General features: G+C 37.2%; 1 protein-coding gene across 7 annotated transcripts in view; it reads left to right on the forward strand.

Annotated features, from left to right (window-relative positions):
* CFAP70 (cilia and flagella associated protein 70) overlaps positions 1 to 13,202 on the forward strand; it is an 88,648-nt gene that overhangs the window by 29,221 nt on the left and 46,225 nt on the right. For 6 of the 7 annotated variants that reach the window (XM_073793468.1, XM_073793469.1, XM_033842478.2 and 3 more), the window contains 2 exons: positions 1,610 to 1,709; positions 6,334 to 6,468. In XM_073793468.1, the coding sequence (XP_073649569.1) occupies positions 1,610 to 1,709; positions 6,334 to 6,468 (235 nt within the window). The remainder of the gene's footprint in view (positions 1 to 1,609; positions 1,710 to 6,333; positions 6,469 to 13,202) is intronic. The other variant, XM_019936078.3, reaches the window with a different exon arrangement.

Genomic DNA, 13,202 nt, shown 5'->3' on the forward strand with positions numbered 1-13,202 from the left:
TAATATGGTTACCTTTCCTTTCTCCCTGCCTAAGGCTATTCTCTTGCTTTCACAATGAGAATCTGATGGAGCTCCTTGATTTAAAACCCAAGAACGTGTGGGGACACCCTAAGACTGGGCACCCAGGAGTTTTTAACTCTCTGGTTAGTTCACTCTCAGCCTCCAACAATCTTTCAAAATTATCATTAAAGTGTTTCTACCAGTTACTGGCTCTAATGGCTTCTGATGCCTGTAAGCTGATCTCAGCTGTGATTCTCTGTACTTGCCTGTTTCTCTAAACTTCCAGGTGGCAATTTGCCCTGTGAACTTAATTCTTAGATGGATCTAAGAAAAGTCATTGATTTTCAGTTTGACCAGCTTTTTTCTTACATATGCCTTTATTTTTTTAATTAATTTATTTGTTTGGCTGCATTGGGTCTTAGTTGAGGCACGCAGGCTCTTTGTTGTGGCGTGTGGGCTTCTCTCGAGTTGTGGTGCGCGGGCTCAGTAGTTGCTGCGCACAGTCTCTCTAGTTGTGGCGCTAGGGCTCCAGAGTGCGCAGGCTCAGTAGTTGTGGTGCACGGGCTTAGTTGCCCTGTGGCATGTGGGATCTTAGTTCCTCCACCAGGGATCGAACCCTCATCACCTGCATTAGAAGGTGAATTCTTAACCACTGGACCACCAGGGAAGTCCCTGACCAGCTCTTTTCTTGTTGTGAGGACAGGAGTGATAACTTCCAAGCTCTTTATGTATTTGAGCTGACAATGGAAGTCTTACTATGATTATTTTCACAGTAGAAATAAATGTACTTTATACTATTTGGATACTTGTCTGATTATTTCTTTAGAAAAAATCACTAGAAGTGGAATTTGTGGGTCAAAGGCTATGAACATTTTAAAGACTTTTGATTCATGTTGTCAGACTGCTCTCAAAAATATACAATTTGCTTCTGCTAGCAGTATAGTATAATTATTTTTGGAATTTTATTGCTATGAGAAGGTTTTTTTGTTTTGTTTTGTTTTTGCCGTACGCGGGCCTCTCACCGTCATGGTCCCTGCCGTTGCGGAGCACAGGCTCTGGACGCGCAGGCTCAGCGGCCATGGCTCACGGGCCCAGCTGCTCCGTGGCATGTGGGATCTTCCCGGACCGAGGCACGAACCTGTGTCCCCTGCATCGGCAGGCGGACTCTCAACCACTGCGCCACCAGGGAAGCCCTATGAGAAGATTTTAAAAGCCCACACGCCTAATAAGAATTTTTACATATGTGCATTCCATTACTTTTTTTTTTACAAAAGAAATCTAATTTATTAACCTTTATAATTTAATTCATTTCGAACACACGTTTCGGGACGGTAGAAACGAGGTCTGAGTTTACGGCCGGTTGCCCGTGATCTGCACGGGATGCACCTGCCCACAGGGTGCCAGGCAGCGGAGAGGCCCGCCTGGCCAGGAGCATCACCGCGGGGCTGGCCCTGCTCCCACTCAGCCGTGGTATGTCTGCCTGCTCTCAGCTCACAGAAGCTCTCTGCGCATTCCATTACTTTTTAAGTGAGGAATACTTCCTTTTGACCTAAATTATACTAACCCCATTTTTGCATGTAATGCTAATGGGCTGATTTTTGATCTGCAGTTTTCAGAAGCGAATTGCTGATTGCCGATTTTGGCCTGTAGAGATCACAAGGGTTCCTCTGGTTACTGTACCCAAAGGGAAATCTGCTAAATTTGAGAAGGTAAATTAGTTTACTTAAAAATATTTATATAAGAAATGCTGGGTCAGACCCAACCTGTTTTTCTGCTTCTAATTCTGATACCAAAGGAAAGTATGAATTGTGTGGCTACTCCCTAGGGTGACCAGCTCATCCTGATTTGCTTAATAGTTTCTCGGTTTTAGTGCTGAAAGTCTCATATCCCAGGAAACTCCCTTGTTCCTGGCAAATCAGGATGACTGGTAACCCTAGTTCCCTATTGTCCACTAACAATTATTTAGGCTTTATTCTCAGTTATCCTGTTTTCCTCTAGCTCTTTATTATAGTTTTAACATGGGTAAAACCATGAAAAATAGCTTTTTTTAATGCTTTTCTTTTCTTTTTTTAAAAAAATTTATTTATTTAATTTATTTATTTTTGGCTGCATTGGGTCTTCGTTGCTGTGTGCGGGCTTTCTCTAGTTGCAGAAAGTGGGGGCTACTGTTTGTTGCAGTGTGCAGACTTCTCATTGCGGTGGCTTCTTTTGTTGCAGAGCATGGGCTCAGTAGCTGTGGCTCGCGGGCTCTAGAGCTCAGGCTCAGTAGTTGTGGCGCACAGGCTTAGTTGCTCCACGGCATGTGGGATCTTCCCAGACCAGGGCTCGAACCTGTGTCCCCTGCATTGGCAGGCAGATTCTTAACCACTGCACCACCAGGGAAGCCCCCAAATAGCCTTTTAATACATCAAAAGTAGTTAAATATTGGCAATATGGTTCAACCTACTACATCTTTCTAAATTTATTTTAGATTTACCTACTTAAATTGTTTTAGCCCACTAATTAGAGTAATAGGATTCATAGGTGTACTACTATTCTGAAAAGATACAGCTTTGATGAGCCTAGAAAAGTTCTCTACTGTATTTTGTTTGTTTGTTTATGATCAAAATAAATGCATTTGTCCAAATGACTGTGTTTCCAGTTCATCCCACTTACTATGCCAACAGTTGCTTCCTATCATGCTGAAAAAGAAAACCATGGCAAATAGCCTAAGAAATGTCCCCTGCAAAAAGTCTTTTTTAAAACTTGAAATATAGTTGTTGTACAATATTACTAGTTTCAGGTGTACTACATAATGATTAGACACTTGCAAACATTATGAAGTGTTCACCGTGATAAGTCTAGTAACCATCTGTCCCCAAAGTTATTACAATATTATTGACCACGTTCTTTATGCTGTATATTATATCTCTGTAACTTATTTGTTATATAACTGGTGGTTTGTACCTCTTAAGCTGCTTCACCTGTTTCTCCCACCCCTTCCAGCAACCACCCGTTTTTCTCTGTATCTCTGAGTCTGTTTTTGTTTTGTTTTATTCTTTTTTTTTGATTCCATGTATAAGTGAGATGACATGGTATTTATCTTTCTCTGTCTGACTTATTTCACTTAACATAATACTGTCTAGATCTATCCATGTTGTCACAAATGGCAAGATTTCAATTTTTATGGCTAAGTAATATTCCATTGTGTATATATATATATATATATATATATATATATACACACACACACACACCACATCTTCATTTATCTTTTGATGGACAACTAGGTTGCTTCCATATCTATTTTAAGTAATGCTGCAGTGAACATTGGAGTGCATATATCTTTTCAAGTTCATGTTTTTGTTTTCTTTGGGTAAATGCCCCAAGGTGAAATTGCTAGATTATATGGCAGGTCTAGTTATAATTTTCTGTGGAACCTCTGTAGTGTTTTCCATAGGATCTTACCAATTTACAATCCTACCAACAGTACATGAGGCTTCCTTTTTCTCCACATCCTCGCCAGTGCTTATCTGTTGTCTTTTGATGGTAGCTATTCTGACAGGTGTGAGGCGGTATTTCATTGTGGTTTTGATTTGCATTTCCCTGATTGTTAGTGATGTTGGGCATCTTTTCATGTGTCTGTTGGTTATCTGTATGCCTTCTTTGGAAAAATGTCTATTAAGGTCTTCTGCCCGTTTTTAAATCAAGTTGTTTGTTTTTTTTGATGTTGTATGAGTTCTTTGGATATTAACCCCTTTTTAGAAATATAGTTTGCAAATATTTTTTCCCATTCAGTATGTGGCCTTTTCATTTTGTTCGTAGTTTCTTTCACTGTGCAAAAACATTTATTATTTTTTAAAATATTTATTTATTTATTTAGGCTGCACCGGGTCTTAGTTGCAGCACATGGGATCTTCATTGCGGCATGTTTTAGTTTCTTTATGCAGGATTTTTAGTTGTGGCACATGGGCTTAGTTGCTCCGTGGCATGTGGGAGCTTCCCGGACCAGGGATTGAACCCGTGTCCCCTGAATTGGCAGGTGGATTCTTAACCATTGCGCCACCAGGGAAATCCCAATGATGCATTTTAAAATGGGAATGTTTTCTTAATTTCTCTTTCTGCTAATTTGTTGTTAGTATATATAAATGCAACTTATTTCTGTATGTTAATTTTGTATCCTGCAAATTTATTGAATTCATTTATTCTAGTAGTTTTTGGATGGTGTCTTTAGGATTTTCTATATACAATATCATGTTGTCTGCAGTGACAGTTTTACTTCCTCCTTTCCAGTTTTCCTTTTATTTCTTTTTGTTGTCTGATTGCTGTGGCTAGGACTTCTAATACTATGTTGAATAAAAGTGGTAAGAGTGGGCATCCTTGGGACTTCCCTGGTGATGCAGTGGTTAAGAATCCTTCTGCCAATGCAGGGGACACGAGTTTGAGCCCTGGTCTGGGAAAATCCCACATGCCACAGAGCAACTAAGCCCGTGCGCCACAACTCCTGAACCTGTGCTCTAGAGCCTGCTAACCACAACTACTGAGCCTGCGTGCCACAACTACTGAAGCCCAAATGCCTAGAGCCCGTGCTCTGCAATAAGAGAAGCCACTGCAATGAGAAGCTGGCGCACCACAACAAAGAGTAGCCCCTACTCGCTGCAACTAGAGAAAAGCCCGTGCAGAGCAACGAAGACTCAATGCAGCCAAAAATAAATAAATAAATCAACAAATAAATTAAAATAAATGTTAAAAAAAAAGAGTGGGCATCCTTGTCTTGTTCCCAATCTCAGAGGAAATGCTTTCAGCTTTTCACCTTTGAGTATGATGTTGGCTTTAGATTTGTCATATATGGCCTATATTATGTTGAGGTATGTTCTCTCTATACCCAGTTTGTTGAGAGTTTTTATCATAAATGGATGGTGAATTTTGTCAAATGCTTTTTATGCATCTATTGAGGTGATCATATAATTGTTATTCTTCAGTTTTGTTAATGTGGTATATCACATTGATTGATTTGTGGATATTAACCCATCCTTGCATCCCTGAGATAAATCCCACTTGATCATGGTGTACGATTCTTTTAATGTATTGTTGAATTCAGTTTGCTAATATTTTGTTGAGGATTTTGGCATTTATGCTCATTAGGGATATTGGCCTGTAATTCTCTTTTCTTGTGATATCTTTGTCTGGTTTTGGTATCTTTGTAATATATAATATGTATTGGCTAACATTCCTTAGATTTCTAAAGCAATATAATATTATCACATGAAGATAGGGCTTTTAATCTAATTTCTAATTATTGTTATAATCAGCTAAATCAAAGAGATTACTTTTTTTTTAAAGATTTTTTTGATGTGGACCATTTTTAACATCTTTATTGAATTTGTTACAATATTGCTTCTTTTTTTATGTTTTGGTTTTTTGGCCACTAGGCATGTGGGATCATAGCTCCCCAACCAGGGATCGAACCCTCACCCCCTGCATTGGAAGGTGAAGTCTTAACCACTGGACCACCAGGGAAGTCCCTCAAAGAGATTACTTTTAACCTTGTAGAAATTAAATGTTTTCTTTCACTAAACTGATTTTTTTCTTTCACTAAACTTTCTTTCACTGATTTTTTTCCTTATAAAAGTTTTCTATGGCAAACCATACAACCATTAAAAATTATGTTAAAATATATTTACTGACATGTTCTTCATCTTTGTAATGAGAATTTAGATGAGATTAGGGTTGGCAAATACATGACAGCAGACTGTCAGTCATCCTCCTTCATCCATGGCAGATATTACTGATCAATCAAAGCATTCTTTTCTTTTGAACCCAAATAAGGACACAGAATCTTTCTCAACACAGTATTCTAAAACACCTCCACTAATTGGTTAGAACTTAAGCATAAATTAAGTCCTATTTGTCGTCAATGATGCAGATGATTTGTAAGGCCCCTCTCATTCATATGAATCTGTAAACTAAAGCTAAGGCCACAGTCTGTTTTCTTTTAAGCTTTTGTTGTTATTACTGATTTTTGCAAAGCTTCACTTTTTTCTAAGAAGCAACATGGTGAAATTGACATTTTGGTTGAATATATATTATTAATTAGTTTGCATATGTGTTGATCCAACTATTATCTTTACTGTTCATAGTGTTAGTGTACGTTACCTCAGAGATCATGGTGTTTTTAAACCCAATTATAAATAAATAGATAAATGAGCAGAGACCCAAAATGTCTACGTAACTGACCCAAATCAAGTAGCTCAGCTAGTCCTAAAGTCAGGTCTTTGAACTGCTAAGTCAGAGTTCCATACTTTAGCTACATTACTCTGTAGCACTAACAGCTCTCTGTTTTTATTCCTTTAGACTGATGATGAAGGTCGACTTTCATTTCATGGTGTGGCTTATGTTAATATGGTGCCATTGCTGTATCCAGGTGTGAAGAGGATTCGGGGAGCTTTTCATGTTTACCCTTACTTAGGTAGCACAGTCTATGAAAAGGTAAGAAAAATTTGAAGAGAAGGTATCATCCTAATTTATTCTTATGTATGTGTTTACCTACATCTTTAGCACACATAGCTTTGCAATTGATATTTGGAACCAGCTGGTATACTGGGATGTTAAATATGGAACCTTGAAGTCTTCTGCCCTTGAACCTTAAAAACTTTAGGATAATGAAATCCAAAAACTGGAAACAACCCAAATCTCCATCAATAGGTGAACAGAAAAACAAATTATATGGTATAGCCATACAATGGACTACTACTCAGCAATAAAAAGGAATGAGCTATTAACACGTGCAACATGGATGGATCTCAAATGCATTATGATAAATGAAAGAAACCAGACGAAAGAGAGTACATGCTGTATACTGCCAATGAAATACAATTATCAGAAAGTAGTGGCAGAAAGCAGATCAGTGGTTGCTTGGGGACAGGGATAGAGGGAAGAATGGACTACAAAAGAAATATGAGGTAAGTTTTAAGGATGATGGAAATACTGGTTATTCTAATTGCAGTAATGGCTTCACATGTGTATACACATGTCAAAATTGATCAAATTGTATACTTTAAATATGTAATTTATTATACAGGCATACCTCATTTTATTGCCCTTTGCTTTATTACTCTTCACAGATATTGCATTTTTTTTTTACAAATTGAAGGTTTGCAGCAACCCTGAGATGATGAGCGAGTCTATGGGTGATATTTTTCCAACAGCATCTGCTCACTTTGTGTCTCTGTGTCGCATGTTATTAATTCTCACACTATTTCAAACATTATCATTATTGTTATATTTGTTATTGTGATCTGGGATCTGTGTTGTCACTAGTGTAATCATTTTGGCCTTTTTTAACAATAAAGTATTTTTAAATTAAGATCTTTACTTTTTTTTTTTTAATTTTGGCTGCATTGAGTCTTCACTGCTGTGTGCCGGCTTTCTCTAGTTGTGGCGAGCGGGGACTACTGTTCGTTGCGGCGGTGACTTCTCTTGTTGTGGAGCACAGGCTCTAGGCGCGTGGGCTTCAGTAGTTGTGGCACGTGGGCTCAATAGTTGTGGCTCGCAGGCTCTAGAGCACAGCCTCAGTAGTTGTGGTACATGGGCTTAGTTGTTCATGGCATGTGGGATCTTCCCGGGCCAGGGCTCAAACCCATGTCCCCTGCATTGGCAGGTGGATTCTTAACCACCGTACCACCAGGGAAGTCCCTGTACATTGTTTTTTAAGACACTGCTATTGTACACTTAATAGATTACAGTATAGTGTAAGCATAACTTTTATGTGTACTGGGAAACCAAGATAACCATTATTTGCTTTATTGCAGTTATTTGCTTTATTGAGGTGGTCTGGAACCAAACTTGTAATAACTCCAGAGTAAGCCTGTATTTCAACTTTACCTCAATAAAGTTGGAAAGAAAATCTTCCAAATAATGAAGTATTGTGTGTTAAGTATGCAAAAACTTAAATATATGTACTGATTAATGAGCTATAATATAGTTCTTGCAATTTTCAGGTGTTAAAATACACATTATTTATTTATTTATTTAAGCAAAAAATCAACTTTATCATGTTTCTTCTTAGGAGAAAGTGAGGCTTTGTAAAACACAACAGTAATAACAACAAAAACGTATTACTATTTTATCATTATTAGGACAAGTATTTCTCAATAACAGAGTCATGAAAGATCCATCAGCTGTTTGAAAACCAACTGAGTCATAAACTCTATATAAGTATCCTTTGAATCAGAAATCAAACTTATAGGGATTTGTCTGAAATAAATCATTTAATAGGATCAAAACCCTCCTATTCATGAAAACTTTTGGGGATCAATAATAGCAAGACTAAAATTAAGATTAAATGTCTAATAATAGAGAAAGGATTAATAAATTATTGTAAATAAAAATGGTGGAATATGCATCCATTAAAAAGATAATCATTAATGTTTTGTAGATAGTTAAATGAAAAAAAGAAAGCAAAAATTTTACATATAGCATAGATCATGATAAATTCCAAGTGAGTTTATTAAAATAAGTTAAATGTGAAGTCTATAAAAATAGAAGTGTCTATTAATTAAAGATATGAATTAAGGGAAGACTTCCTGTGCTTGAAAACAAATGAAAGATATAAAAGATTTAGATTGCCAAAAAATAAAAATCTTCTATACATAGAAGAAACCATCATTAACAAAATTATAATGTAACTAAAAAATTGGGAAAAATATTTGAATACATATCAGAAGATGGCTACTATTTCTAAAATATAAAGCACTTTATTGTATCAATCATATCAAGATATTTTTGGTGAATCTGAGGGAAACAATATATTAACTGAAAGGTTATAGGCTTTGATGTCAGGCCAGTTTCTAGACTGAATTCTGGAACTGCCAGACAGGCTGCCATTTACTGACTTTGGGCAAGTGACTAAATTTCTCTTAACTTTATTCATCAGTAAAATGGAGACACTGCTTGTTTCCTAGAATTGTTTTACATATTAAATGAGATAAAATATGTAAAGAACTAGGGATATAGTTGACACACAAACATTTTTGCCTGTTACTTTTATTATACCCATATGAAGGAGAATATTGTGCATATATTAAAAATTATTCTCATGAAAACTTTAAAAACAGATGATGCATGTGATAGTCTGTTAAATGAAAAAGGATATAAAACTACATCCACTATGATCACAACTTTTTAAAAATATATAATCATAATTTTTTAAATATATGAAAAATACTGGGGAGGAAACATTTCTGGGTATGTCTGAGTGAGGAGGTTGTCAAATTTTCTCCCCCTAAAAGTAACTGTAAAGCTGGACAAATTGACAAAATGCCATTTCAGTGCTCTGGAAATTGACCAAAGGCATCAACAAACTGAGAAGTATTCATGCATGAAAAACAATGGAGTTTGAGGCATTCTTGCCTAGATCTGCTCCTAAACCACCTCCCCCTACCTCTTCTCTAATTTAGCTTAATCAGTGAGGTGGTTCTTCTAGGGCAGGATGGGCTGTGAGGGCCAGCAACTTTGCTGCCACAGAGAGGGCTCACAAAATTTGGAGCACTGGGTGAAGGACCCATGGCTGACAATGTCGTTGGTTGAAATGGAGATCTTGGTGGAGAGCAACCAACATATTGTAATGAGAGTCCTAGGAGAAAAGAGAAAGAGGCAGAAGTTATGTATATAAAAATAATGTCTGAAAATGTCCCCTGTTTGATAAAAACATTAATCTACATGCCTAAGAAGTTCAGAGAATTCCAGGTAGGAAAAGCATATGGAGGTCTATAGTATACACATTATAGTGAACTATTGAAAGAAAAAGAAAATTGTGAATTCAACAGGAGAAAAATGATTCATCGCTTACAGGGGAGCACCAACATGGTTAACAGTTGATTTTTCATCCAAAACAATGGAATCCTGAAGGCAATGGAAACACAGATTCAAAGTGTTGAATGAAAACGCTATCAACCAAAAATGAAGGTGAAATAAACACATCCATGGATAAACAAGTATTGAAAGAATCTGTTGCTAATAAACCTGTCTTGCCAGGATTACTAAAGTATGTCCTTCAGCTTGAAAGAATATAAACCAAATGATAAATTGAATCCACAAGAAGAAATGAACACTAGAAATGGTTAAATGTAAGTAAGTATAAAAGATTTTAGAAATATATGTTTTTCTCATATTTGCTCTTAATTTCTTTGAAAGATGTGATTATATAAAGCATTAGTTTTATTATTGGGTTTGTAACATACATAGATGTAATTTATATGATAATAGTAGCATAAAGGAAAGAGGATAGAATGGAGCTATAGCACAGTAAAGTTTATATATTTTATCAGAATTAAATTAGTCTCAGTGTGAAATAGATTGTGATTAGTTCAGATGCATATTGTAATCTCTAAAGCAACCACTAAGAAAAGCGTGTGTGTGTGTATGTGTGTGTGTGTGTTTGTGTACATATACCATATGCATATACTCAAGTATATATATATTTAACATTAAAACAAGGCACTTAAAGAAGGAAGAGAGGAACAAAAAAGACAAGATAAATAGAAAAGAAATAGCAAAATGTCAAATAATAAATGTAAATATTTCAACAATAACATTATATGTGAGTAGTCTAAGCACCCCAATGAAAGAGATTATGAGACTGCATTTTAAAAATATCAAGATTTGAGAAAGATAAATATTGTATCACTTATGTAGAATCTAAAAAATAATACAAATGAATCTATATACAAAACAGAAACAGACTCACAGACATAGAAAATAACTTACGGTTACCAAAGGGGAAAGAAAGTGGGGGGAGGGATAAATTAGGAGTATGGGATTAACTGACATGAACTACTATACATAAAATAGATGAGCAACAAGGATTTACTTCAGAACACAGGGAATTGTTTTCAATATCTTGTAATAACCTCTAATAGAAAATAATCTGAAAAACATATGTAACTGAGTCACTTTTCTGTACACCTGAAACTGATACAATATGGTAATTGAACTAATGCTTCAATTTAAAAAAATCAAGATTCAATGATATGCTGTCTATAACAAATACATTTTGCTTCAGACACACATAAGTTGAAGTAAAAGGATGGAAAAGATACACTATGCAAATAGAAAGCATGATGGAGCTGAGTAGCTATATTTATATCAGACAAAATAGACTTCAAGATGAGTAATATTACTAAAGACATAGAGTGGCATGTCATAATAATTAAAGGGTCAATTAATCAGAAAGATAGGATTTATAAATTATTATATATAATGTGTAAATTATAAGTGAATACACACAACAGAATCTCATAATACATGAAGCCAAACCCAACAGAATTGAAAGGGGTAATAGACAATTTGACAGTAACATTTAGAAATTTCAATATTCCACTCTCAATACTTGGCAGAACAACTATATAGAAAATCTCTGTTAAACATAAACTTACCATACAACCCAGAAAATCATTCCTAGGAACCTACCCAAGAGAACTGAAAACCTGCATTTACATGAAGACATGTACATGAATGTTCATAGCAGCATTATTCATAATAGCTAAAAACTCACAACAGTCCAAATGCCCACAACTGGTGAATCAATAAACAAATTGTGGCATATCTATATTAGGGAATACTATTTAGCAGTAAAAAAGGAATGAACTACAATTAATGTAATATGCCAAAATCACTGAATTTTTTTTTTTCCTGGAGCAAAACTGGAATAATTTACTTCCTTGTCTCTGTTGGACTTGCTGCTGAAACAGAACCTGCTTTCACCCTTGTTGGTGGCCTGTTCCATTCTGATACTTGGTTAGATATTGCCCAGTGAATTCCATTTTAATCTTCATGGGCTAGCAGTCTATAGTACCCCTAGCCTAAACAGAGAATATCCAAAATTATAAATATTTCATTGTGTTTCAACCAAGCAGAAAAACATCCTCAGGAAGGTGCTGCCTAGGCCTGTAAATCAGATTTTTTTTCCCCAAGTCACTGAATTTTGACTACACTTTAAACGGGTGAATTGTATGGAATGTTAATTTTATCTCAGTAAAGCTGTTTTAAAAAAAGAGTGAACTGGGCTTCCCTGGTGTCACAGTAGTTGAGAGTCCGCCTGCGGATGCAAGGGACATGGGTTCGTGCCCCGGTCCGGGAAGATCCCACATGCCACAGAGCAGCTGGGCCCGTGAGCCATGGCCGCTGAGCCTGCGCGTCCGGAGCCTGTGCTCCGCAACGGGAGAGGCCACAACAGTGAGAGGCCCGCGTACTGCAAAAAAAAAAAAAAAAAAAAGAAAAAAAAAGTGAACTCTGAAGGCTTTGCAGATGTGATTGGTGCCCTGTGGCACCCTGACTCCTGCGAAGCTGTGAATCCTACTCGATTCCGAGGTGTCTTCCAGAAATATGTTCCCTCCTTCTCTGGATACAGCCAGCAGGATGCCCAAGAGTTTCTGAAGCTCCTCATGGAGCTGCTACACTTCGAAATCAACTGACGAGGCCGCCGGGCTCCACCAGTTCTGGCCAATAGTCCAGCTCCCTACCCACCCTGCTGCGGAGGGGCTCTGCCAGAACCTGAGTTAAGCGGTGACAACCGAGCCAACCTAATGGGAAGCTTACCTCGAGCGAGAGGACAGCAAGATTGTGGACTTGTTTGTGGGCCAGTTGAAAAGTTGTCTCAAGTGCCAGGCCTGTGGGTATCACTCCACGACCTCCGAGGTTTTTTGTGACCTGTTCCTGCCCATCCCCAAGAAAGGATTTGCTGGGGGCAAGGTGTCTCTGCGGGATAGCTTCAGCCTTTTCACCAGGGAAGAAGAGCTAGAATTGGAGAATGCTCCAGTGTGTGACCGGTGTCGGCAGAAAACACGAAGTACCCTTTCAACACCCTTAAGCCCCCAGGCTCCCCATTTACCTCAGAGATGTCTATTTTTGTGTCTTTTTAATCAGGGAGGGGGGAGGGGTGGTTGTACCTCCCATTATTTTTTTTATTAAAAAATACCCTTCCACCTGGAGGCTCCCTTGTCTCCCGGCCCCATATACAGAGCTCCCCAGGGCCCTGCCCGTGTACAGCCCCCAGACCCTCTACAGTCTCACTATATTTTGTGAATAAATTTATTAAGAAAAAAAAAGTGAACTACTGATACATGCTATAATATGGATGAACCTCAAAAACACGCTGAATGAAAGGGAGACACAAATGACTACATATTGTATAATACCACTTACATGTAAAGTTCTCTCTTCCA

Source organism: Tursiops truncatus, chromosome 16, assembly GCF_011762595.2.
Source record: "Tursiops truncatus isolate mTurTru1 chromosome 16, mTurTru1.mat.Y, whole genome shotgun sequence".
Taxonomy (NCBI): Eukaryota; Metazoa; Chordata; class Mammalia; order Artiodactyla; family Delphinidae; genus Tursiops; species Tursiops truncatus.